Here is a 27,897-nt window from a genome sequence, read left to right on the forward strand (position 1 = left end):
TCACTGATTGTTTTCTGGTCACCTTTTCATCATAAAGAATGGGTATCAATAAACTAGAAAACTAGTATTTGATGCATGTCCTTAGCTAAAAAATACTCCCCTCCCACAACTGGTTGAGTGTGTGTCAGTTGTCCAGAGGTTATTGCCTTCCACCTCACCCACAGCTGCATTCCAGTGATAAAGTAATTCCAGTATGTATTTTGGACCAAATTCTTAAGTCTTTACTCAGACAACTCTGTTGAAGTGAATCTGAATTCTGCCTGAGTAAGCATCCCTAAATTCTACTTGCACCTCTGCCACTGACTTGTCTTGTGATGTTAGGAAAATCATTGACCTCAGTTTCCTGTAATACTTACAAACACCAGCTAATGAACCCTCACAACACACAACACACTCCGAGCTCCTCAGATAAATGGTGGTATAGAGACATAGGTGCTGGAGGTTCTGCCGCACCCCCTGCTTGAAGTGGTTTCCATTATATACAGGGTGTACAGTTTGGTTCAATGACTCTCAGCACTCCCACTATAAAAATTGATCCAGCACCCTGTATAGAGAGCCATATTATTAACAAAGGGTAGCTACCTTTCCTCGTTCTCCCACTCCCCCAATGTTTTAACGCAAGAAGTTCGTTTGGGGTAAGTCCCCCAATTGGATTGTTAATAACTAGATTACTTTCAGGTTGTGTTTTTTTCCTAGACCCAGTCTTCAATTTAACAGACCAGAGCATGCTCTCCTGATGCCATCATGAACAGGCCAGAACCAGGGAGACCATTTTGTAGCAGAGGATAGGCTGAGACATTGCCACACAAAAAAAAGGTATTTCCCCCTTTGCTTGCTCCTTGGACAAGCCAACTTGGTTTTCTACCAACAGGAGAATAGCATGAAGATTAATGGGGGCAGGTTGAAACCTGCTGGAGTGGGAAATGCACAAATGAGTCTAAGAAAGTGTGGAGGGTTCATTAACAGATTGGATAATTGTTCCTTTAGATTTTGCACTGAAATTTGGGGGCAGGAGTTGGGGTAGAGACTTAATCCCCAGAGCAGTCCAGCTAGAGAGTGACAGAGAGAAGTATCTCCGGCCGCTGCGGGGAGCCCTGGGCCCTTTAAATCCCCACCGGAGCCTGGCTCCCGGGGCTCCGGCAGCCGGGCTCAGGCAGAGATTTAAAGGGCCCAGTGCTCCTGCCACCGCGGGGAGCCCCGGGCCCTTTAAATCACCTCCAGAGCCCTGGACTGCCCTGCCCCTTGCAGTAGGCACAGCCCGCCGGGGGGCCGGCCAGGGGATAGGGCTGGCCGCTGGGTCTGGTGCTGCTGCATATGCAGCATGCAGTTCTAGGGCACCGTGAAATTTGGGGCAATTTGGTGCCGCAAATTTCATGGTGCCCTACACAGCTGCATATGCCTAGGGATGGCCCTGGCTACTATATTGGTCCCTTGAAGCCGCTGGCAGCTGGTATTAGAAGAGCCCTCCAGCTGCTCTGATGTACGCAGTCAACCTGTGGAACTTGTTGCCAGGGGATGTTGTGAAGGCTAAAATTATAACAAGGTTCCAAAAAGAACTAGATAAGTTCATGGAGGATAGGTCCATCAATGGCTATTAGCCAAGATGGTCAGGGATGCAACCCCACGCTCTGGGTGTCCCTACCCTCTGATTACCAGAAGCTGGGAATGGGCAACAGGGGATGGATCACTTGATGATTACCTGTTCTGTTCATTCCCTCTGGGGCACCTGGCATTGGCCACTGCTGGAAGACAGGATACTGGGCTAGATAGACCATTGGTCTGACCCAGTATGGCCATTCTTATGTTCTTATGTATGCTGGGGGATCTGGCTGAGGGAGAGGTAGCTCAGGATCATGGCGGTGCAAAGGTGGCTTGTTCCTTTATTGCTCTTTTATGACAAGAGAAGATATTAAGTCTTAGGCAATTTTAACACTCCCTCCCACTCCACTTGAGGGCTAGGAAAGCTGCCACTGATTTCAGCTGATTAGGATGTCACCATCCCAATACAGCAAATACTGCCAGTCTTTCAAGAAAACGAAGTCAGAGCATGATATTTCTTATATTTCTAATGTAAAAAACAAATGGATTTAAAAAAAAACAAAAACTAAACTTTAAAGCGATGTACACAGAAACAAATTTTCCTCTGGAGTTCACCTTCCGGTACAGGGCAAAGGTGTGCAGTTTGTCATCCCTGTGTGACTCAACTCCAACTGAATAAGACTGTTAATTAGCCTGCATCTTTCCAGAAGAGCTTGAGCTAAAGGAACTCCTGGTTACCATGAGCCAATCTGTCCTGCGCAGCAGCAGCTCCAACAATGCTCACTGCATTGGACAGATGGCAGCAAGCCTAACACCCCAGGACATACTAAGTCAATTAAACACTAGCTACTGAATGATGTAATAATGTTATATTAAATTCCCAGCTGTTAAAACAAACCTAAAACAAGGTGACCTCAGCTTGGCCCCAGGCCCCCTCTTCTGCTTGTCCATCTGTACTCAGAGCTTATCAGCAGTACACCTCTAGCTATGCCCCACCTTTTGCCTTCCTCTCCAGTGACTGCCTAGCTCTGCTAAGGCTTAATGTCCTCCCCCTCCCACACACCCACGGAGAATCCTGTTGTTTGGGAGGTGGATGCTGAGCACAGCTGGAGAGCATCCTTGTGCTAGGAGGGTGAGAGAGAGATGGCGGGCACAGCTGGAGCGGGAGGACGGAGCCACACGGGGAGGGATGGAGCCTGAGTACCGAGGGGAGGGGTGGTGGGCACAGCTGGGAGATGGAGGCACTGGGGGCTGAGCTCACGAGGAGGGGGGTGGTGGAGCCTGATCACACAGTGAGGGGGAGCTAAGCCCAGAGGAGGGGCTGAGGGGCGGAGCTCAGAGGGGAGGGGGATGGAGGCTGAGCGCGGGGCGGGGTGAGGTGGGGCTGACCTTCGGGGGTGAATCACCTTGCTCTGTCTCCTCTCTCTCGCCACATCATTGTGAGGCGCGCGCGAGCCGCACCGATCGCCGGGGCAACCGAGAGCAGCCAATCGGCTGCTTGTGTGCCCCTCACAAAAGCCTGCGTTGCGGCAGCTGGCGCCGCTGCTTCCTTTCTGTGCCAATCAGGAGGCGTCTGTTGCCCGAGCCCGCACGACTGGTGCGGATCGAGAGCCAATCAGAAAGGGCGGCGGGGGGTGAGGGGGAGGGAGGCGAAGGGGGTGTGAGTGAGGTGAGCGGGTCCGCGTGCCAGCGGGTATAAGAACGGGAAGCAGGCGCGCGCCTCTTGCATTCCGTCTGCGGGTATCGAGTCGAGCGCGCGCAGCTCCCCCCACCGATTTGCTTCGCCCGTCCGCCCGCGCTATGAAGACCAAGTTCTGTAACGGTGAAACCGAGCCCTCCCCGCTGGGGCTACTGCTCGGCTGTAGCGCCGGCGCCGGGGTGGTCCTGCCCGCCGCGGGGCAACCCCCGTCGCCGCCCACTCACCCTGAGGCCGAGGGCAAGGAGCTGGCGGGGGTGCGGGCGCCGCAGCACCAGCCACCGGCCACGTTGCCGCCACCTGAGGAGGAGCCCGACTCCCGCACCCGCCGCAAGGCGTATCTGTGGTGCAAGGAGTTCCTGCCTGGGGCCTGGCGGGGGCTGCGGGAGGAGCAGCTGCGCATTAGCCCCATCAGGTCAGTGCTTCCTGGGGGGCGGGGCAGGGAGCCCTAGGCCCACATCAAGGGCGCTATGGGAGCGCAGCGAGTAAGGGCCAGGGGAGGACGGGCACTATGGAGAGGGGGTGGGTGGCGGGCGCTCTGGGCCTGAGGGGGCGGGGAGCTAGTGGTTCCCCCCCTTCCCCTCGGCCCGGGTGATGGGCACTATGGGGCTGAGGGGGCGGGGACCTTCTCCCACCTGCATTCTCCTCCTGGCCTGGGCACTGTAGGGAGGGCAGTGAGGGTAGGGTGACCAGACAGCAAATGTCAAAAATCGGGACGGGGGTGGGGGGTAATAGGAGCCTATATAAGAAAAAGACTCAAAAATCGGGACAGTCCCTATAAAATCGGGATATCTGGTCACCCTAGGTGAGGGAAGCCCCCCTTGCTGCTTGTTGGCGGTAGGTATGGGGGGGGGGGAAGCAGACAGGCTGGCTGAGCTCCTCAGCTGGATTCTTCCTCCTCTTCCCCCTGCCAAGACGACCAGCTGCAAGGTCAGTGCGGCCAACGCACCTAGAGTCCCGAGGGAGCGGGGCAGGGAGGACCTACTTTCCTCTGCATCCTCCAAAGTCCAGGCGGTATAGGGGGCTGGGCAGCAGAAATCAGTTGAAATTCAGTAGTTAAGTCACGGTATTGAATCCAGAAACAAAGTAAAGGGGGGTCGGCACCATTCCATCTATGGCACTCTGAGCCAAGAGGAGGTGCTCTGGGTGGTTACCAAAATATGCTTCATTCCTGGCTCACCAGAGTTTGTGGGAGCTCCTGCACTGCTTATACAATTGCCTAAAAATGCTTGCACTCTACTTAGAACAAGTTTGAAACACTCAAATTGTTCTTTTGGTTTTTTGGTCTCGGTGACTTTTTTTTTCAGTGTCCAAAATTTCATTTTCTTTTCATCCTGTAAATTGAAAATGGTGGTGCAAATCCCTGCATTGTGAGTCATCTTTAGGTTTCTGTAGTGCTGTGATTCAGCATGTCAGTTGGTTACTATGGAGTAACCAGGTTTGTATGGCCTGGATATGAAAATGGGGGAGTTAGAGTGTGGACTCTTTGGTCAGCAACGGTATGTAATGTATTTTGGAACTGCCCTCTAACAGTGGAAGAGAGCGGTATCTGTTTTTACATGAGTCTTAAATACTTCCAAATGCCCAAGTACCTCTGACCATTACTGTGGTTTAAGGGTTTGCATTTTCAAAAGCCACTACGTGAAAGGGATTTGTGACTTCAAAATTATTTGCCCAATAAGTTTAAAATATTTTAGGATCTTAATTAACTTGAAATCTAGTACTGTTTAATTCTCTAACTGACCTTCAGAAGCTACACTTGTACTTGAGCCCCCTGGCACTTTTTGTGGCTCTAGAAAATGTTCCATTTTAAATGTTTCTCCCTATACAGAGCACTGATTATTCAGGTTAAATGGTGGAAATGACTAGACAGAGTTGATAGAGTATACAAAATAAAATGAAGACTCTACTTGAATTTCTGAGTTACACTAAACTAAGACGGTGTCTGATTTTTTTTTTTTTTTTTTTTTTACTCTTTATACAGATATTATCTCTAAATTGGATGTTTTCTATAATTAGTTATTTAAACATTAAAGGATCACAGTCATTGTGGTTTCCTGATATTCTGACTTTACCTGTCCAAATGGCTGCAAATAGTCAGCAGAGTGACATTATCCAAAAGTCCTTTCATTGCCAGTTAATCGAATAATCTTCTTCCTACTGTGTTGGATACATGTTGTTTTACTCTCATCTACCCACTCATGTTATTCTCCTCTTTGTCAACCTGCTTCACCGACTGAGGCTAAACGTTTCCATTTTGCCTCAGACTGTGGTGCTCTCTCCTGCATTTCTTGGAAGGTTTCCCTTTTGCCTTTGAGACAAGTTACCCAGGCCATTTTGCGCTGGCAGCTTTCCTCGGGAAGGGGGCTGTGACAAAAAATACCTTAAAGCGTTGCATTTTGCTGGCCAGCAGTTGCACTCTACTGCCATAGAACCTCTTGGACTCCATTTCCCTCTTACGGAGAACATAGCTCTGATTCAGTGAGTCTTGGATTAACAAAATTGGGTATTCCTGTTAATGGCTGTTTATGGAAAACTGCTCTATTGACACACTGCATCCAAGAGGCTCTGAGCACCATCATTGCCAGGAGGCGTTGGAGATGGATCGGTCATGTGCTTCAGATGGAAACTGATTCCATCACCAGAGTAGCAATAAGATGGACACCTAAAGGCAAGTGAAAATGAGGCTGCCCGAAAACAACATGGCAAAGAGCTGTGGAAGCCGAACTGAAAAACCTGGGGCACAGCTGGGGAACTATTGAAAGACTTGCCAGAAACAGACGGGTGGAAGAGCTTTGACACCCCTAAATGCCAGAGGCGTAATAGGAACATGAGGATGGAAAACTGCTACCAGTTTATATGTAGCTCCTGATGTCAGGGAGGGTCAGAATATTGTGAATTGATAGCAGAGTGAATGACATTACTCTGGCCAATTGCACAGCTATTCAGAACAAAGTTATATGTGAAAATTACAATCATGCCATTTTTGCTCAGCTTTGGAAAACTGAGCAGAGACCTTGAAGATGTTGCCTCTAAACTTTATTGTGATGGGTTGGATCACAGAAACCCCCTTGGGTCTGCCAACTGATGTGCCAAGACTACTTCTGCCCTGCTTTCCCTCCCGGCTTGGGACTCCAGAGCCCTGCCTAGTTGTGCCAGACACACTTGCTGGCCACAAACACAGACCCAGGTCTGAACCATGTCCCACAAACTGCAGGCTTAACTGAAAGCAGCTTAAGAAGTGTTCCTGTCTTTAACACTCAGATGCCCAACTCCCAATGGGGTCCAAACCCCAAATAAATCCGTTTTACCTGTATAAAGCTTATGTAGGGTAAACTCCTAAATTGTTCACCCTCTATAACACTGATAGAGAGAGATGCACAGCTGTTTGCCCCCCCCCACCCCCAGGTATTAATGCATACTCTAGGTTAAATAAGTAAAAAGTGATTTTATTAAATACAGAAAGTAGGATTTAAGTGGTTCCAAGTGGTAACAGACAGAACAAAGTGAATTACCAAGCAAAATAAAATAAAGCACGCAAGTCTGTGTCTAATGCAGTAAGAAACTGAATACAGATAAAACCTCACCCTCAGAGGTGTTCCAGTAAGCTTCCTTTTACAGACTAGTCTCCTTCTAGTCTGGGTCCAGCACTCACTCACACACACCCCATGGTTAATGTCCTTTGTTCCAGTTTCCTTCAGGTATCCTTTGGGGGTGGAGAGGCTATCTCTTGAGCCAGCTGAAGACAAAATGGAGGGATCTCCCAGAGGTTTAAATAGACTTTCTCTTGTGGGTGGATACCCCTCCCTCCCCCTGTATAGAATTCCAGCTACAAGATGGAGTTTTGGAGTCACATGAGCAAGTCGCATGTCCATGCATGACTCAGAACTTACAGGTAGCAACCATGGTTCACATGCTACCTTGAATGTCCTCATGTAGACTTCTTATGTGGATTGGAGCCTTCCAAGATCCATTGTCCATTAAGTGCTTCTTGATTGGGTACTTAACTTGCATATTTCTTTCTAAAGAAGCTGACCAAATGCCTTACTAAGGCTATTTAAAATCAAACAAGTATACTGCCAATATTCATAACTTCAAATACAATAATGACACGTGCATATACATAGGATGAATAGCTTCAGTAGATCACAACCTTTACAGAGATGTTACATGGCATATGTAGCATAAAACATATTCCAGTTATGTCATATATACATTCATAAGCATATTTTTCATAAAGCCTTATGGGGTGCAACATCACACTTGTGAATAACCCTTTCATCTTTGGTATTGGCCTTCAACTAGTGGTAGTACTCTATTTCTCTTTCAAAGGGTACGTCTACACTTACCGGAGGGTCCGGCGGCAGGCAATCGATGTTCTGGGATCGATTTATCGTGTCTGGTTTAGACGCGATAAATCGATCCCGGAAGTGCTCGCCGTCGACGCCAGTACTCCAGCTCGGCGAGAGGAGTACGCGGCATCGACGGGGGAGCCTGCCTGCCGCGTCTGGACCCGCGGTAAGTTCGGACTAAGGTACTTCAAATTCAGCTACGTTATTAACGTAGCTGAATTTGTGTACCTTAGTCCGAAGTGGGGGCTTAGTGGGGACCAGGCCAAAGAAGGTGTTACTTTCTTTTCCCATCTGTGGCCATTAATCAGCAGCAGGGATGGTGTATGCCAACCTTTACTGAGTAGAGTAGCAGACCATAGTGCTATCAGACATCTCTCTACATGCTGACAAAGGAATCCCTGTTTGAAGTGCCAAATCATACGGTGCCACAGAAGCAGATTCATTGAATCTTGTTGCCTTTTCACATACTTTTTTTTTCATAGTTACATTGGTATTGTATTCAGAAGCTGTATTTACAGCTTCAAGTGACTTGTCATGAGGAAAGCCTTTATTGGTCTCCTGTATGATGTGCCTTGATTAAATCTTTCAGTGATGAAGTGCATGAAACTATGCTTGGCAAGGGCAATAGTCAAGTCAAATTCAAGCTAAATGGAGTAGCACAAGGATTCCTGAACCTTGATACAGTGTCATCAGTAGAGCACCAGACTAGTACACTTCAAAATCAGTCCTTCACATAGGAATTGTCCATCACCCTGGTTTTGTATTGTTGTTGAATTAATTTGAAAGGACTGTTTTTCCTAAGATCAATAAACAGATTATCCTGTTCTCAAGGGCTTTACAAGGAAAGTAAACATTAACAGTTTGATGTTCTATGTTAAATGCTATTTGGAGATGTAGGTAGCCCGTGTGTTGTAGTCATGACTCTACATGGTCTGTTTTTGCTCTTCATTTGATCTCCCTTACCTTTCTATTACTTTCTTCCCCCTGCTTACCTGCATGGTTATAAGTTGCCTAGTCTTTCTCCCGCCACATACTTCCCTGGATAGTTGCCAGACCACCTGGTCCTCTTCTTCCTTAAACATACAATCTGGTTGCTTTGTACTATGTTTCCTTGGATATTCGTTTCCCACAGATGGTTCTGGTTCCAAAGGATTGCTGCTGTTTTCTGTGTAGTTAACCGCCCCAGTAGAAGCATACAGGCTGGCTGCCTCTCAGTGGTGGCTTTTTTTTTTTTTTTTAAAGGCATTCTTACTTCATCACAAAGGGCATAGCTATCTGTTGAAGCAGCTGAAAATGAGTAGCTAGTGCCATGTGAGTAGCCAGATCTCTGCAGATAAGTTCAGGAAGTGCTGATCTACACAGCTTTTTTTTTTGTAGGCCTGACATTCAAACTCCTAGGATCCCATTGAAGGTAAACCTGAGCAATAGAATATGACAGAGTCTATCATGCTGTGCTTTTCCCAGACCTCTGAGCTTTTGGGCATCTGAAAGAGCTGCAGCTTTTTGTAAAGTGGTGAGATCATGGCATGACATACAAAGTATTGATTTAACTTAATTGGTGTAATACAGTGCAAATTTTAAGGGACATAATGAAGTATAAAATGTAGTTTTAGTCTACTACTTTGTCCTGGTCACTTTTGGAAAGATAAGCCCATATTACCACTGTCCCTATCCACTCTTAACAGTTATACTCCCATCTGTATTACACTATTTTTTCTTTGCTGTGAAAGGAAATTCCAGATAATACTGATAGGAGAGGCAGTAATGAAGACATGCTGCAGAAAAGCAATATAATAGAGACAGTGTGGGGTGAGTGAATATAAGCTTTTTTTCCCCGGAAAGCAAAGTGGAACTAGGAACCTTAAGTGTTGCTAAGTAATGTTCTGAAATCTGTGGGAGGCAAAATAAAGGCTACAGTAATGTGTATTGCATGCTAACCTTTTCTAAAACAATTATCTGTCACCTTTAGTCATGCTTTGATATTGGTGCACTTCACTAAGTAGTTGTTCCAGGATACTGGCACAATCACTTAAAGGACTGCAGGATTTCCTAAACATCTTACCCAGCTAAAATATCAACCATAATTTAGCCGTTTTACCAAATGCCTGTATAAGTTCCTCTTCCTAAAGAGTGCCTCAGCTGTTATATTTGTTTAAAGCTCAGTTGTGGTCTGAAAACAAATATTGAATAATGGCAGCATGAGCTACCCAGTTTCTCAATTTATTTCCTATCAGGTCTACTCGGTTTTAAAAGATTTTCTAATTGCTGTCCCAGCAAATTCAACCTGGGATCCTAAAATCAAACTTAAGCTCTTTCTTTCTCCTGTGTTACCAGTAGAAGAAGGTTCCACAGGCCAGATTTTGCCCTCATACCTGTGCAAACCCACTGAAGATAACTGGGTTGCACAGGTATGTGGGCAAAATCTAACTGGTCCTGCAGCTGTAACTTGGTAATCAATTCTGTTAGTCATGCTCAAGAATGAATTGAAATCACCTCACTAGACTGCTAGCTCTGCAGTGCTCACAGAAGTCAAAAGTAACAATGCATTAATCAGCCTGTTATGACTCTGAATATTGTATGCAGGGAGCATACCTGTTGAGTACGACTGAACTAGGTTTAGATAGTCATGTTTCAGGGTAGAACAGCATTTTAAATAAGACTCATTAATCAAAGCTAAGTTGAGACAATAACAAAGTTTTATGTTGCATACTGGAACTTAAATGGTTGAACCAATTTATTTCAGTTTTTAAAAACAAGGTTCTCCTGGGCCCTTCTAAGCCATTTCAGTACATTGGAAATATTAAAAGATAAGACTAATAGCAAGTGGAGTATGTAGCAATAGCTGCCATTTTTGTAAAACACTGTCATAAAGACCTTTCTTTGAAATGCAGTACTTCAGACATTATGAAATTTTGTAATGAACATAGCTTTATGCATTCTAGGTAAGAGGTGATGCACATCTGTAACCATAAATAACTGAAACTTATGAAAATCCTGCAGTTGTGAGTGGCATCAGTTAGTGTTCTTTTTTCCCTCAATCTTTTGCTGCTGCCTTATGAATAATTTACTGGGTGGGAAAGAGACAGGTATGGTTGTCTTCAGGTAATCAGATCACTGATTGCCTACTTGTTTCTAATATGTAAATGTAGTGGTAAAGTCTTCTGTAGGACTTTGTTTAGCTTGAAATAAGTGAGCATAAATGGGGTATGATATGAGCATAAGTGTTCAATCTAATTTTTTATCTTGAAATGATTTAAAGGAGGAGGTTCAATTTGCTATAATAAACTTGGTCCAGATACTGGATAACCAGGCTGTTTCCAAGATAATTAAATGCTTGAAGGCTTTCAAAAGATGAACTTGTAATCGGGGTACACAAAGCAGTATTAGCTCCAGGATAGCAAAGCAATGTGATCTTGCTGATATGGGAGAGAGAACCAGAAGTATACTGAATCTCTCCCCTTGACAGATGCCTGTTCAGCTATAGCTAGTTGAGGTACCATATTTTAATTTGACTAGATATTTGAAAGTATGCGAACTTCCTGGGGATGCCTAACTCTCAACTTTTATTTGTTCACCCAACATCTCACAGTTCTTTGAGGCTCTTGTGATTACCACTGCAAGCTGACCACCATCTTCATTTCTCAGGTTTTGCATGTTTCCCTGATGTCTTCGATCATATATTGGTATACTACCTAGCACAGTAGGATCCCAATCCTAGTTGGGATGTGAGTGTCTATGGTAATAATATAAACATTTAAAAATGCCAGGCTTGCTTATAGAGATGAATCCATTTGACTGTACAAGTGCCAAACTGCAGCCTTCTCAGCATCTGACAGATGCCAACTATTATCTTCCTTTTGGAACTAGAACAACTGACAAACTCCTCACTCTGTCCCAACCACAAGGAACAAAAATAACCCTAGATGCTGTCCATCATTTTTAGCTGTCCCATTTATGAAGTTGAGAACCAATTCTAATATTTTCAGTTTTCATCCTATTCTACCTGCCTAGCTTTATCAACCTTGTAATTCCATTTTTTGCTTTGTCTATAAAAGGGGTATCAGACAAATATTCTGCTTGCTGTTGGACCACCAGCAGAGGAAAAACACTCCAGATGTATTCCATTTCATTTCCCCTCAATAAAACTATTGTCACAGTTGTAGATGGTTTTTCTCCTCTGACACTATTGGTTACTCTTTAAATACAAAAATTTACATTTAAAGATGCTCTATGAAAATATTTTACTACTGGACTTCATAAAACCTAACACCACTGCATAGCTACAGACTGTGTAAATCTAGTCTGTTTGCAGAATGAGCTGACATGCCATAACACTAATTTGTTGTCCATAGATAGTTAAATAGGCCTTCTTTTGACTGATCAAGCTGCACTGGAAGTTTTTGTTCAAGTAAAATTTTAAACTATTCTAGTAAAAGGGGTACAAGCTGAAAACATATTTCATTAAGCTTAGAGCTTCCTTTTTGTGTGGTTTTTAATCCTATCATGCAGAGCATATAGTAGAGATGTTTATTTCACAACCCCTTGTAACAGGTGCTAGTCCCACTATAGTAGGGCTCCCCAAATGAATATTCAGCTAGTTAAACTGAGAGCTAGTGCAAATCAAATTTCAATACATTTTAGATCTACAGGTTTCTGCATACCATGTGAAACTTTTATTTTATTTTTACTATGGGTAAGCAGGGCCGAAATCATGCAATTTCTTTGGGGTTCTAATTAAACCATTAATTGATGGTATCCTTCAATACCTGACGTTACAAGTAAATAAAGGGAGAGAGCATAGTACACAATCAAGTTTGCAGAAGTGAATGAAAACTTCTGCCAAACTTCTGTGTTCATAACTGCATGTCTCAAGATAAAATAACTGAACTTTTTTTGGTGACTGTTAAATCTAATCTTTCTGGAGGTTTAGTGCTTATGAAGAGACAAGTACAACTTAGAACAGCATCATTTTAGCTACTGGGGGAGAAGCTCATTAAAACATGTCAGTCCTGACCTTCATCATATCTACTATTCTGCTCATGAGCCTTTCCCCAAATAGATCCTGTTGCTGTTCACTTAAATAATAAATTGGCGTTTGAAAATGTGGAAAAGTCTTTATTCCTCAGGCTAGATTCCAATGTAACTCTTTAGCAGAAAAACACACTGTCCCACAGTAATAAGTAAAACACCTATTTTTTTCTTCCCCCAAATAAAAATTTAGATTTGTCTCTCATGGCAAGCTATGTTATGAGCCGTCTTTAAAAAAATTCTTACTGATTTGTGGTTTAGTGATGTGCTGAAGAGTTTGAATTTGGTCTGTGTTTAGATCTGTTCACTCATTCCAGATCTGACAGTCCAAAGCCTTGGAATATGTACTAAAGCAGAATCTATTCTTCACTGATCTGAGAGGAATGTAGAGTTTTCTGATGTTCAGTAGACTTTATGAACATCACCTTTCTTTTGATAGAGGTGGCCTCAGCAACATGCTGTTCCAGTGCTCGTTACCTGACACCATGGAGATGGTTGCAGATGAGCCACGAAAAGTTCTCCTCCGCTTATATGGTGCAATCCTACAGATGGTGAGTACATAGAACGTTTTGGGAGTGGGAGGGTTTCTATAGTTTATATCTGGAGAATTAGTTTAAGTCTCTTGAAATATCAGTGTCACAAAGCAAGTGTGTTCTACTCTTACTGTTGGGGAGTGTTTTTTGGTGGTGGTGGGAATAGATCTCTAGTTTGTCAGTTTCTGTTATTATTTGTAATGGCCTAGAACTTGTACTCCTTTCTATACAGAAATCCTGGCTCGTGTGTATCAGCTGAAGGCTCATTTGCTGTTGGTTTGGTCCATAATGTTTATTTCTGGTATTAAGAGTTTGGAGTGTGATATTCCAAAACAAGGTATAAAATCTGCTGCTGTGTAATCTAAAGGAATTTCTTTGGTATCATTAATAAGATTTCAAAGGACTAAACAATTTGTAAATCCTTTAAATCTTAGCCTCACTTTCACAAACCCTTCTGAGGTTTAAGTTGAAGCTTTGTCAAACTTACTCTGAATAGTCTTTGAGCATTTTGTAGAGACCTATGGTGAGTAGATGTCTATTATGGTTACTGTAAAACCTATTGATGTACAGTATTTAATAGCATTAAAACTTTGGACCCAAACATCCAGTACCCTGCAGCTGTCTCATTCCAAAACCTGTATTTCAGAATGTATGCTAGGTTTTACAACTGCCATAGCAGCTTACTAACATGGAGCTGTTTATCAAACGTTCTTTCAATATTGCTCTCGCTGCCAATTGGTCAGTACCAAGATTAAAATCCCTTTGTAAATATTGCCACGTAATTGTCAATCTCTAAAAGAGAATTAACAGGTGAACTTCCAAATGGCGTATACAAAACACTTTGTAAAGGTGACCTATTATAAAATTCTTAACAGCTAAAACTGTGCATAACTATGGAACAAATTTTAATCTCATCTACCTTTCTTGACACTTCACACAATGTTCAGTTTTTCCCATGTGATTGAAATTTGTCTTTTGCTGACCATTAGTTGGTGGCAATTTCCTTTGATTCCCAATCATTTCCTTGGAATAATCTTCTGAAGGTATTACATCAGTTAATTATTATTGAAAATGTAATCCATGCTTCCTCCTGCTGTGACTTGACCAGAAAGTGATAATAGCATTCAATTAAACCTGAAGGTGGCACTTAACTAGTCACAAAATGCATCTTATTTATATACACATAACATAAAAATGAGATTCAGGTCCTGACTTTGATTGCTGAAAGCCTGGACCATCATTCATTTTAAAGGGTTTATTCTTAGCATGGCCCACTGTAGCCAAGTATTGTGGCAACAGCCATAGATTATCCACTGGTCTGAGACCACCCAGGCACAGCTGGACCTAAATTAAGAATTCAATCTGTATTTGATAAATACATAGTATTCAGTTAAGCCAAGCTTTAATAACTTTCTTGTTTTAGTTAAACCTTCTGAAAGATAACTTTTTATTTTTAAAATAAACTTAATCCATAGTCCATTTACAAAATAGGTTATAGAGATTGATATTAGTATAATTCAGTAAATGATTTTCACAGTAGAATAACTTAATTTTATAGCTTTAATTTTAGTCTATCTTAAAATGTCAGTAGTTTTGAGTAGGAAAATGGACTGCAAAACTTCTGTATTTGAGTAATGGAAGGGCAGAACTTCTATCTTTTTTAGTAACAAGAGGCTTCGAATGTAATTGTGTATTGAAAAAGTTTGGAAAAACAAACTACAAATACTAGAGCTTAGTCACCTGCCTCTTTCCCTCGGGGTTTTTTCTTGACTTACCTCTTTTCTGCCCTGTTCATAAAGGAATCAAAACAAGATTTTGGGCTTTAAAATCTAAGGACTAATTTGTCTAAATTGGTTAAATCATTTGAAACTGTACATTCAGAACTTTTCTAACCTTTTTCGTCTTGGTGTTGAAGGATCTTTTGAGATGTCTAACTTCCTTTATTTCCGTAGTGGCAGTGAAATGACTGCTCTTGTTGGTGCAGTTCACTAAGGGTTAAGTAAGCAGAGAAAGTCCCAAGGTAAAACTTTCAGATTGCATTGAGGTTCACAATTTCTGTCGACAAACATTTGTCTCTTCCAGCACCTACATCTTAAACTCAAATTAAAACAAGCAAACTGCATTTTTTTTTTTTTTTTTTTTTTATTGGGGTATTTTGAAAGCCTCACTTAGGATCGTAGTGAATTTCTGGTGGCATAAACTAAAATGTTTAAGCATGGTTATAAAGAACACGTGAACAAAATTCTTCCCTTTTTAGTGATGATTAAAAAGTAGCACTTGCTCAATTTAAAAAAAATATATCTATCTATCTAGAAATAGGGACATTAGTTGAGAAGTTTGTCAGTTTTGGGGCCTAACCCTAAAATTATTTCTTAAGACCCAGTGATAGTTTCAGAAAAATAAGTCACCACTTGTAAGTTTTAACTCGTTTTGCCGCCTTTGCTGTAGCGGTTTTGAACACTTGTTAGTTCCAATTTCTGTTGAAATTGGTGCACAAAGCAAGCTATGCTAGGTCCCCTCATTCAGTGAAGACTGTATTCATAATAAATAATAACAAAGGAGTGAAACAGAGAAAAGTAGGTGACACTGACTTTTTAAATGAAGGATACTGGCACCACTACTTCCAATACGAGCCACCTTTGGGAGAACCATTTATTGCTAATAAAAAATGATCCCAGTTTGCTATTATGAATTTTGGAAGACACAAATGTCAGTACATATAACTCATCAAATATAAACCATGCCAGTTGGTTAAAGCTGCCACACAAGGATAGCTTTGTCCTTCCTCTGTCATAATAGTTTATATGTTTAAGAAATTTTCTGTGTGCATGAATGTGGGGTGGAGGGTGGAGCTGAACTGGCTTGGCCATTATGAATGGTCTCACTGGCATGGATGTTTATACACATCAAGGACTTCTCTTGAGTATATCCTTGAGCAGATCTTTATTGTTTTTAAAAGAGGACAAGTATTTGTGCTTGTGAAAGGTAAAAATACTAACCACATTAAAATTGAAGTGTTTGAGGCACAATGCAGATATGTCACATACATTCAAAGTAAACTAATGTCTTTTGCTGCCTCTTTTCCTCATTCCTGCCCACAGAGCTAAATTGTTATGGGAGCATTTAACTTTAAAACTTCTCAATGCAACCAAGTGACTATTGAATTGTTATCTATCTTGGTGTATAAATTACTGAACTGAAAGATTTGCCAAAGTGTACTTAACATTTTGGACTTTGAGACTAGATTTTATATGCAGAACATTCTAATATTGTGTGCTGTTTTCCTATTTAAATTCAGAATTAAATCTCCCTCATAAAAGCTCCCACATTACTACAACAGTTGGTACTATAACTTCAACTTAATTTTTTTATTTATGTAAGTTCACCTACCAAAAGATGACTTGGGAATGTGAATCATAATCCCCATTTTTCTGTCAAAAGAAGCATGAACTCAGCATTACTGGGGCTTTGTTTTTTAACAGCCAAAACAAATTCCTACATATAAATGAAGAAAAGTAAGACCTGGGAACTCTAATGTTCTATCTGGTCTCTAACCTTTCATGCAAGCAAACAACTGAACAAGTTGAAATGGTTGCCACATTTCTGTCAAAAATTGTTCCATACCTGCCTTGCTGCCTTTTATTTTTTGTAACTAAATAAAATGCAGACTGCTGTGTAACTGTAATTATCAATGTTTTCTGTGATTGTTGCTGTTTTTAATGTCTGTTTGTAGCATGGAATAACTACAAATCCCTGGCACTGGCAGATAGCTTGAATGAAGCCAAGCACCTCTTACAGGGGATATATTTGTGTTGGGTGGAGTTAAGGGTGTTCTGAGGGTAATGTACCACTTTAGTTGTATATGCATGTGTTCTCTGCTGCAGGCTTGCCCATGCGATCGTGCCTAGAGCACTCTGGTTTCCAGGTGACAGACACGATTCACGGTATAGTATGAGATCTCTGAAGTTGGAGCATTCTCTACAGCTTTCATTTTTTTTAGTTCCAGGTTTTGATATGTTTAGAAAATAGTAAAACTTAAGTAGTACAGCTGCTATTTATGCTGTCTAAATATGTAAAGAGTAACTACAAATACCAAAATATTGCACAAAATAGTCCCCATTCCTTTCCTCTGCTCCCTCATTAGAGAATGGTAACTTTGTCTGAAGTCAAGAGGATTAGAGATGTCTTGATATAAGGCAGAGTTCCTACTGGAGGTCCTAAAAAACAAAAACAACCCACCAATTCCCAGTTGCTAAGATTTAGATGAAGTTACTCGGGTCTCATTTCATTCAGATTGTCCTAGGTACAAGGACAACACAACACAAGCTATAATTCTTTTCAGGTGGAACTCAATGTCTGAATCAATATATTTATTCCATTCTGCTTAATAGAGAACTCTGGGCATCCCTCTTATCAGGTAGCTTGCATACCAATTTTCACCATCAGACTTTAGAGTCCAAGGAGGACTTCAGGTTTCTGCTGGTACTATACACAATATGTTTCTTGGTCATGAGTTGTACTGACCAGATTTCAGGGTTTGAAAATGTTTCCATTCTGTGACTCAGTATGCATTTAACTTTTTTGGCCACTTGAAACCAAGAGTCACCAGCAAGGGAGTAAATCCACAAAGTTGCATGTTCCAGTGCTAGAAATGAGCTTGCAAACAAGGAGCTGGGGACTGTTGCTAAAGCATAACAAGTTTCACCACCCTTAGGCTTGTGCTGACAATAGGCTGACCAGACAGCAAGTGTGAAAAATCTGGATGGGGGTGGGGGTTAATGGAGCCTATATTTTAAAAAAAGCCCCAAATATCAGGACTGTCCCTATTAAAATCAGGACATTTGGTCATCCTAGCTGACAAACTCACTTCCTCCAAAGACTCAGGGTTGTGTTAGTTCAGCTTCCAATAGAAGCCAGCTTGTCCAGTAAATCCTGGGATATCAGGATGAAAATGCAGAACTTAAATTCTGCTTGTCAAACTGGCATATGTGATCAGTATAGATATAAATCAGTCATGTTCTTAACACTTAAATTTAGACAGTGAAACAATCTTTGCCATCTAACAGAAACCTTCAACACAGGTTAATAGATTCTGTATAGGGTTGGAGTGGGAAACATTTAAAGATTAGTTACTCAAGATCAAGGGTCTGTTTTTGGGGTGGGGGGGAGAAATCACCTTTGGCTACTAGCTCTGAAGACTTGCAGCAACTTTTCTACCACCCCACCTCCCCTCCCCCCTGCATCTTAGTATTAAATAGTTGTCCTCACTGGCACCTAGTAACCTTGAATTTATTAGGTTTACTTTTAATCTGCTTTATAAGCAAACTCCTTTCTGCAAGAACACTACTATATAGTCCTACTTTAAGGAATGGCCCACGACCACCTTATACATGTTCTGAAATCCATTTTGTGTGTTTTACAGTTAACAAAATATTTCCCTACAGAAATCTTGGGAGCCAATCCTGGTTCTCTACTTCAGATAGTTCATCACTTCTAAAAATCTCTTCATTGCTCTTAAAGCAAACATAAGATCAATAGCATTGGCTCTTCTAAAAACTAGAGTTGAGCTTCTGATAGCTTGTGAAGTGAGCTCTGTTGTGGGAAAACTGCGTTCTTGATGGCTGTTTGATCAAGAGTAGGAGAATTACATGCACTGTCTGTTCTCTGCCTGGTGGTGCAAGAAAATAATTGTGTGCCTCAAACATTCTTACAGGTGACTTCCTGATTACCTCAACTAAAATGAGATTTTTTTTTTTCCTTAACCTCTAATATCTAAGCCTTAAAGAAGCTTCTCACAAAAAGCTCAGTCCAAAAGTATTCACTAGTTAAAGAGCCTCCTTGACAGACTATAACAGGAGCTTTATCTAATTTGCACCATGACTAGATGGATAGCCATCTGTGTACTTCTCAACTCTAACCCTCTTTTCATAATTGCAAACCATTAATTTCATAACTTTTCCACATTCCATCTTCTGCTTTGCTTGGACACTTCTAACATTCTGTGCTGAGGTAACCAAAAAGAAGGAATGCTGCAGAAGACTCATTTTCTGATGAATCTGCAGTACACAGCCATCATTACTTTCTCCTAAAGATATAGTACAGTAGATGCCATTAAGATTCTCAGGCACCAATCTGAAGAATACTCATACAAGAGTACTGACCAGTCTCTTGATACTGGTATGAACCAAATAAATTGAAAGTGATACCTATTCAGGTCTTGGAAAAAGCCATCTAATCCACTTAACTTCTGATAAACTGAACCATTCTAGGAGCATCATGAAGCAGGAAAGACTCCTGGATGGTGAGTAACCCTTTGGCTGTTCCAAGAATATTCAGTAAGATGCCATAGTGGTATTGACATAAGACACACTTTTCAGAGGAGTCCTCTTGTACAAGGCCTAACATTATTGCTTAATTACACATTAGGCTCAGTGGGTGTTTAAGACTAATTAATTTCATTGGAAGGAATATATACTAATTTAGTAGCCTTCATATTGTTGTCTGCTAGGAGCTTAGTACCTTAGTGGAATAGGAAGTACTTTCTGACAGATTCTTGATTATATCAACTACATCCTTGCTGTAACTTTTGAAATAAATACTGTAGCTGTATAGTTTGTGTAAATCATTAGTTTGCTGTGTGGTACTTAAGACAGATGGTGATGCTTAACTTGTATTTTGTTCAGTCCACACTTCCACCCTTGGTACGGCTATGTTGTTAGAGCTTTGAAACAGAACGGTATACTCATGGTTCCATGAATCAAATGTTTCTATTCCGATCATGAGATGGAGGCTTCCTTTATGGGCCTTCACACTTAGTGTGGTTTAAATACCCAAACAGCAGTGTTGCAGCAGAATTGCAACATCAATAGCAGCCACACACAAAATGCTGAATAGAACTAAGCAAATATTTGCTTACTTGTTGCCTTGCCTTCAAACCCTTAAGAGACTACGGTTTTTATTCCCATTTGCATTTTAAATGTGCAAATTTATTAAAAGCATGTGCCACTGAGGGTTCAGCTGCTGAGGGCATGACTTGTTAAGGTTTTGAAATTGCTTTATGATGGCTATTAACAAACATAGCACAATGCATTACGCATGGAACTGGTTAATTGTTTGCTTGTATTCAATTTCATCAAGGCATCTTATTTTCGAACAAATTTTGTGCATATATGTGGAGGACACCCTCCACATATATGCACACAATTTGTTGGAAAATTTAAGTCCTAGATTTACAAGAACCTACAGTACGTGTAGCAAATAGCGTACACATATAGTAGAGCTTAGTGATTAAACTTTATCAAGTTTAGTATTCCTGAAAGCTAAAAGGTGATCTGGTTATCTAGATATAGCAAAACAGGTACTCTGCAAGCTTTCTATTGTCACTCTGCCAGTACTTCTCTCTTCAGACTTGTATTTAATCTGGCTATGATGTATCTAAGGGTAGGACTATATTTTAAAGGCTGCAGCAGTACAACTATACCTGTGCCGCTGTATCGTTTTAGTGAAGATGCTACTATGCTGACAGGAGAGCTTTTTCTTATAGTTAATCCAGCTCTGCAAGAGGCAGTAGTTATGTTGATGTGAGAGGCACTCCTGTTGACATAGCACTGTCTATAGCAGGGGTTAGGTCAGTATAACTGCGTCACTCGGGTGTGGATTTTTCAAAGCTCTGAGCGATGTAGTTATACCAGTGTAAGTTTGTATTGTAGGTCTGGCCTAAATGTCTTCACTGTTAACTTTACTTACAGGAGGGATGTTTTCCAAAGTAAAATGAACATTTCAATAAGAACTTAACATTTTTAACATTTAAAAAGATTCTTCTAAACTTTCAGTAACAAATCAAAATTCTGTCTGAAATATTGGAAAATACTTGGCTTCCAGTATATTATGGGAGTGGCTTGATCTCAATGGCACATCCTTTTGAAAGCTTTGGCGTGAACTACTGTATTCAGTGAGATAAGAGCGGTGTGGTCAGATGTTGGAGACTAGTGTTGTAGATATTACTGATTAAGTCAGTGGAGAGTTAAATAGTTAACTGTAGCTGGTTTTATTTACTCCCTCTATTCTGGTGGTTGCTAATTATGTTGGCTTTCATCTTCTCACTATTTAATTTTTCTCATTCATAGAGGTCCTGTAATAAAGGAGGATCAGGACAGGCTCAGAAGGAAAATGACTTGCAGGTAAGTAATACCTCTGGTTAGTTTTGCATTCCATAGAGGTGAAAATAGGAGCACATTTCTGTCCTGTGTGCTCATCATTCCAGACAGTCTAATAGCCTGTCTTAACATGGGTATGTGTGACCACTGTTGCTCTTGGAATTGTCTCCCTTTCTCTGAGCCACTGATCTACAAAAATGGAGGTAGTTCAGCTATTTGCTGCCTTTCACAATCTTTTCCTTCATCCTTCCAGTGCGTTTGGTTAAAATCCAGAACTTGGACTCAATTTTCTGTCTGCATGCCAAGGAGATTTGTGACTGGAATAACACTTAAGTCCTACACATTGTCTTGGAGTTGTCAAAATATTTCTTGCATATAAGCTAATCCTCTATAATGTTTAAAATGGAATTTACTCTTTTATGTAAAAGATACCATTTGTGCAGGATTCTCATTCCTAGTTCTTAACTCCTTGATACCAGACTGATAGAACTCCCCAGGCAGTCCTTTGTCCTGAGTAAAGAGCAGTAGAACATGCACAGTGGCCTGCAGAGCACCTGGTTCAATACCCTTCTGCTACCCTCAGTCACTTTCTTCTTGACCGTGGTTGGAGAGGAAAGGAAACTTGTAAACTCTGCTCTAATGCAAAAATACCAACACCTTTTTTCATACCCCCTTGCCTTCTAATCATTCCATTTGAAACTTCTAAATTCTTAAGTATTTTGCCTCCAGCATTTGGCATGTCTTCTGGTGGGTGGTTATCTTTTTGCCTTTAGGCACCTGCTTTGGTGGCTCCACATAAAAGACCAAGGCAGAAGATAAGTGTCAACAGCTCTCTGATGCAATCCATGCAGCACTGTATAGAGGACTCCAGAATTTCTACCCTCTGCATTTGTGTGCTCTGACAAAATGTCTATTCTGGGTATTTGATATGATTGTGGATTTAGTCTTCTGCCATAAAGGCCACAGAATTGGCTTCAGGACATTCCTCTTGCGTCTTGGGGCACCTGGCACTGGCCACTGTCGGAAGACAGGATACTGGGCTAGATGGACCTTTGGCCTGACCCAGTAGGGCCATTTTCATGTCTACAGGCTAAAAATTAACAGGTCATTTTATACTGCCTAAAATACAATACAGAATCCTTTTTTTCAAAGGCATTTGGGTAAATCATTAACCTAGTAATATGGCAGTTTCTAAAGGGCCACTTAATCAGATTTGAGATAAGCTTGCCTCTAGGTTTAAACTGCAACATTAGACTTGGAAAAATTTCAGTATAGATAAATAGTAAGGCTTTGTAAATATCAATCTGTATGGTAATGTGACCAGATTTTCAAGTGTGCCTTTTATTCACTAATTCTGAACAATACAAGTGGATTAAGTGTATGAAAGGTAGAGAAGCAGGACAGGTTCATCAGCCACCCTGTTTTTGAAGGTCCATAGAAGAACCACACTGACCTAGCTTAACAGTTATCCTATCTCTAATGCAGTCTTCCAGAACTTGTCCTAGAATTTGTTCTAAAGCAGGCTAGTCCCTGTTCTTAATGTAATTTTTAGTCCAGCAATAAAACCATTTGCGTATTGTGATGTAACACATGCGGTTTTCACTAATGGTCAGATTTATTTTGCTTACATTCAAATCCATGTGAATGCTTTGGATTGGAGTCTTGGGGCTTTTTAGATTCTTGCCACACCTTTGGTCTTACAATGCACTTTTTAGTAAAGGGGGAAGATATCTTCCGTAGGAATACATAAGTTGTTCCTAGTTTTCTTTCTAGTACTATTAGAACAATTTAGTAAATTTGATAAGTATGTAGTTGTGGACAACCTTATTTCTGTCTTCCACAATTTGGCTGCTGTTGCAGCTTAATGCTGGTATGGGCAAATGGGGAAGCCATCACTTAAGAGTGCTTTGTAGAGTACATGAAATTCCATCCCCTCATGACTGACTTGCTCGTTCAAAGTTATCAAGAAAGCTTGGGACTTTTGATGCATGAGAAGCAAGTGTTCTATGCAAAAGCATGATCCATTGTGCTGCCCCACCAACAAAGCATGACTCCATCACCCTTTATAGTCTCCAAGTATAGCCATTCAGTTTGTGGTATCTTCAGAAAAGGTATAACTAATTCTACTTTTCTGAATTGATTCCCACATTTCCCTCCCAGCTTTCCTTAGGATGAAACAGTCAAAATATTATCTAATGCCCAAGGAATATTTGACAGAGCTAAGTCCAAGGAGAGGGGGTGGATTAGTAGAAATCCAGTCAAATATCTTCAGAGATGTAGAATTAGATGAGCAGTCTCTTCAGCTTTGTCTAAGCAAATATGCCTTTATCTAATTGGGTACTTGCCTGGCCACATCCCCATATTATCCAAGTACCTTCAGAGGAGTGTGCTGCTTCACCACCTAGAAATATGAAAGTGTGACTATCCAGATGTCATTCATTTTGGATCTACAGCATCAGTTTACTTGAAGCTTTAAAACTTAGATGCCCCAGGGTGCATAGTCATAAATAAGCTATTTGTTAAAAATCTGGTGCCTCTGCTAAACTTACCTTGTTGAATGTATATTCTAACTTGAATTTTGGTGCTTGGCAAAGCCTCAGCAAGGGCATGTGAAACTATGGAGAGTGTGTGTTTGTTAAATGCATTAATTCTGCCTCAGGAAACTATAATGGAGAAGCACTGCATGAAAGAAAGGGGCACAACCATTATGTGCTGCACATGTCCTACTCATCAGCTTTGCCATTGGAAGTATTTTGAAATCTTTAGGCTTTCCTTGTATTTTTAACTCAATATGCTAAATACTTGTGGATATACCTGTCTTTCTATCCTTCCTATCTTGCACTGTAGAATATTAGAGATTTGCAAGAAGGCTTTCACCAGAACACCTTAAAACTAGTACAAAAACTTCCCTGACAAGAATACCTTCATTCTAAAGGTTACTCACTATGGTATCTGATTGCCATGTACATACATTTCAAAGTAAGAGTCCCTCAAAAGACCTCCCAAACCTAGATTTAAGTTGCTTACTAAGGAATCCAGTGTTGATGGTATATTTCTGAGGGCACGTTGATGGGGCCATTCTAACATTCAGGTTAGGAGTAATTTTGCAGAGGAAGATTGGTCAGTTCCCACTGTTTCTGCAAACATTTGATATGTTGGGGAAGGATCTTTGAGAGCAAAGGATTTGGCAGCAGGAGAAATCGGGGAGCATCTCCTTTGGACCTCCTGAAGGCTGCAGGAGGGGAAGAGAACCTTAAGAGATTTAAGATGCCCATACACTGCCTACAAGCCTTAGACATATTGGAGGTTATCCTGACCCCTAGATGTTTGACTGTCAGTGTAGTTGGGCAGACACCAGTGTATCCCTACTTGGTTCATGTGCTCATGGATTTTCTTTCAGCTGTGAGGGCTAGAGACTGAGTCAATACAGCTGTAGTACAAATACAGTGAGGCCAGGGAAAGCATTGTGAAGTCAAAGATCTGAGAAACTAAAGAACTATGGAGAAGACATGAGCCAGGAGCCCAACAAAGCCAAAAGAGAGCTGCTGGAGGCAGGAGCAAGGGAAGAGGCAGACTCCAGAGTGTATTTGTCCCTGTTAAAACACTTGCAAGGAAAAGGCATTCTGCATGCCACTCTCTGAAACCACTTTTTTCAACCTGTCTAATGCCAAAAGTTATGAAGAGCACAGTATGAAAATTTGTCCTCATTCCCTATGTTGTGTAAGCTCTTCTGAGCAGAGGCTGTCTTCCTATGTTTGTACAACTTCATCAGTATCCTGATCAGCCCTTTGGGATTTACTGTAGTACAAATAACTGCCATAACAGGCAGATCCAAAGTGGTCTCTTCTACTTTTATGGTTTGTACATCTTTATAGAGCTAATCTTGCACATGGTGGCAGCTCAACTTCTGTGATGTTGACCTTGAGTGTTGAGCAATGTACAAAAAGATCTAGACGGATCATGGCTGATTTCTAATTCCCTTCCATCCATATAAAAATACTGGAGTTGACTGTGTTCATGTCATGCTGCTGCTGGGATGTTTCCAAGGAGAGGTGGCTTTTGTAGAAGTTTTTAATGTTTTTCAAATGTAGTACTTGCATATCTAATCTATAGATTTGATAGTTTTGGTTTATTGTATCCTAGAGATGGAGCCAGAGTCTTAATATAAAATCTATTTGCATTAGGGTTTTATAAGACATTGATGATTTTTTTTCCCTCCCACCTTTGTTTTGCAAAGGGTTTTTATTACCTTATTCCTAAAAATAACTAGGTCTGTTGCTGATAAAGAATGACCAAATAAATTTGCAAAGGTGCAGGGAAAACTGGTCTGAAGTGTGCCAATTAAGGATACACTGAGTATTCCACTTTGGGTCACTAAATTTAGTTTCTCAAAGTAAAATTTTCACCTTTGTCTATGGCTGTTTGGACTAGTGCACTTCTATTTTAAATGCTGAGCCCCGTAGTGAAGTGTAGATAGTATTATGACTTTGTATTGCATGAGATTGATTTAGTGTTAGGATACCTTAATGCTGATATTCACTAGTATTTATAGCACCAGTTCAATTTACCATCTTCCTGTTCATACATGGTCTGCAATGTTGTCACAAGTAGAATAATTGTAGATGGAGGTGTTGGAAAATCAAAATTGATTGGATTTAATGTACATCAGTTTTGTGTAACCTAGCCTTGGCAATGACTTGCTTACCATAAATACTTGATGGTTCTCAGGGTATCCAGGAATGTGAGTGACCTTGTTATCCCTACCTACGGTTAAAGGGAGTCTTACCTGTGGTAGGCTGGTGTGGTTCAGGACCTAACAACTAGCTATCAGCCACTCAAGCATTCTCCTCCAGGCTATGCCAACCCTATCTTTGCCTTGAAGGTTAACAAGAGGCACACCCAGTCCCCGAGTACCCTTCAAGCATTCCCTTGTGATATCCAACCCCTGGTGCTGGCTACTCACAAAAATCCCAGATCTGGTCCCAAAGGAAAAGCATACCCCAGTTTGCTAGTTATCTTATATCATAGCTTCCTGTATGATGTACAGCACTTGTGAGCACTTAAAATAAAACAAAAGGTTTATTTAAGAAGAGATGGAGATTTCCCTAAAAACAATAGAGTATGATGGAAACAAGTCATTACAATACAAAACAAAATGCAAACTAGGTCCTTAGTTACCTTTCCTATCTAATAAAGAAGGTTTTCTCCCAAAAGTTTAGACAGTTGCAGAGCTAGACTTCACAGGAACCAGGATCCATTCTTTAATGAAACACCCACGCTCAGCAAGATGGCTCTACAGTGAATGGGTACAGGACACCTTTCCTTACACTGTTCTAGTGAAAACTTTCTTCATAGCCAGGGGGATCTGCTGCCTGCTATAAATGTTTCTTTTCACCTCAAGTGGTCTCAGTGGTTTGCAGTTGTCTTTGATTTTCCATTGGCTGTACGGGGATGAGACAAGGATAAACAATGGAACTTTGCGTTATGTTATTGACTAACCAGGGAAAAGAGGACATCTCCTCCCTCTCACTTGAATGGGGATCTCAGATCTGATTCTTTGTTGACTGAGTTTGCCTTATGGTCTTGTAGTAATAGTCCTTCAAGTGGTTGCAGACATGTATACAAGACAGATCTGTGCATGCCCAGCACACCAAAGCCAGAGAACTTTGCCTAGCAGTAGCTATAACAGTGATGCTCATGTCCTTTCCTCATAGCCTCTACCGTGGCTATATAAAGATGGTGCTGCTCCAATCCTCCTCTGTTCCTTCTCATTACCCATGGCCAGAGTTGGAGTGTTCAATGTGGCATTTTCTTGATGTTGGTTTTATTTGTCTTCTGAGGCTTTCGTGTAAATAGTTTATAAGCTTGAGTATAGTGATTGTATCTTGGTTAATTAGCGGTGTTACTAGTGGAATGCCTTCACCAGGATTCAAACTGTCTATCATGTGGGGTGGTTATTCTTAACACTGATCCACGCGCAGGTTGTTCACTGTGCTTGAGAGTGGCACATTAAAGAAAGGTGCTCCATCTTCAAATCTTTCAAAAAGAGAAGGCAGGTTGCAAGGGACTTGAGACTTAGCCAGCCCCATCAGATGCTGCTTATGTAAGGCCTGTCAGCACTGGGAACCTCCATCGTACCAGCTCCTTAGACAATGTTAGAGCTTGAGAGAGCAGATTGTTCTTTGGCTGTCCCTTTTCAGGAACCTCTCTCATTAATCACTGCTGCTACAGCAGGTCCATCCCTGTCTGCTTTGGGGGCTATAGAGGAGATTCCTCATTTGGAAAAGGATTTTATTCCTGGTACTTCTTGATCTCCACCCTTAGACTTGAAGAGAGGAGAGGAATGGCACATCCTCAATCTCCAGAGTCTCTGCTTCCAGACTTGCTGTCTGAACTTCACGGCCAAGTTGTTCATCTGGTATTGGACTGTCTGCACCTGACACTGGGTGCTGCATGGCTAGATGAGAAGAGACTGCTCACAAGGGGTTGGTTTTCCACTACTAAGCAGAATTTCCCTACATGGAAAGTTTTCTATTTGGGCAGTGTCAAGACAAATTCAGCCCATGTCAGCTCAGATTCAAGACTTTTTGGAC

At 41.4% G+C, this 27,897-nt stretch overlaps 1 protein-coding gene across 3 annotated transcripts in view; it reads left to right on the forward strand.

Annotated features, from left to right (window-relative positions):
* The first annotated feature begins 3,339 nt into the window (after positions 1-3,339).
* The window catches only part of CHKA (choline kinase alpha), a 34,033-nt gene continuing 9,475 nt past the window's right edge, over positions 3,340-27,897 (forward strand). For 2 of the 3 annotated variants that reach the window (XM_065403756.1, XM_065403758.1), the window contains exons 1-3: positions 3,340-3,650; positions 13,055-13,166; positions 21,275-21,328. In XM_065403756.1, the coding sequence (XP_065259828.1) occupies positions 3,340-3,650; positions 13,055-13,166; positions 21,275-21,328 (477 nt within the window). The remainder of the gene's footprint in view (positions 3,651-13,054; positions 13,167-21,274; positions 21,329-27,897) is intronic. The other variant, XM_065403757.1, reaches the window with a different exon arrangement.

This window comes from Emys orbicularis, chromosome 4 (assembly GCF_028017835.1).
Source record: "Emys orbicularis isolate rEmyOrb1 chromosome 4, rEmyOrb1.hap1, whole genome shotgun sequence".
Classification (NCBI taxonomy): Eukaryota; Metazoa; Chordata; order Testudines; family Emydidae; genus Emys; species Emys orbicularis.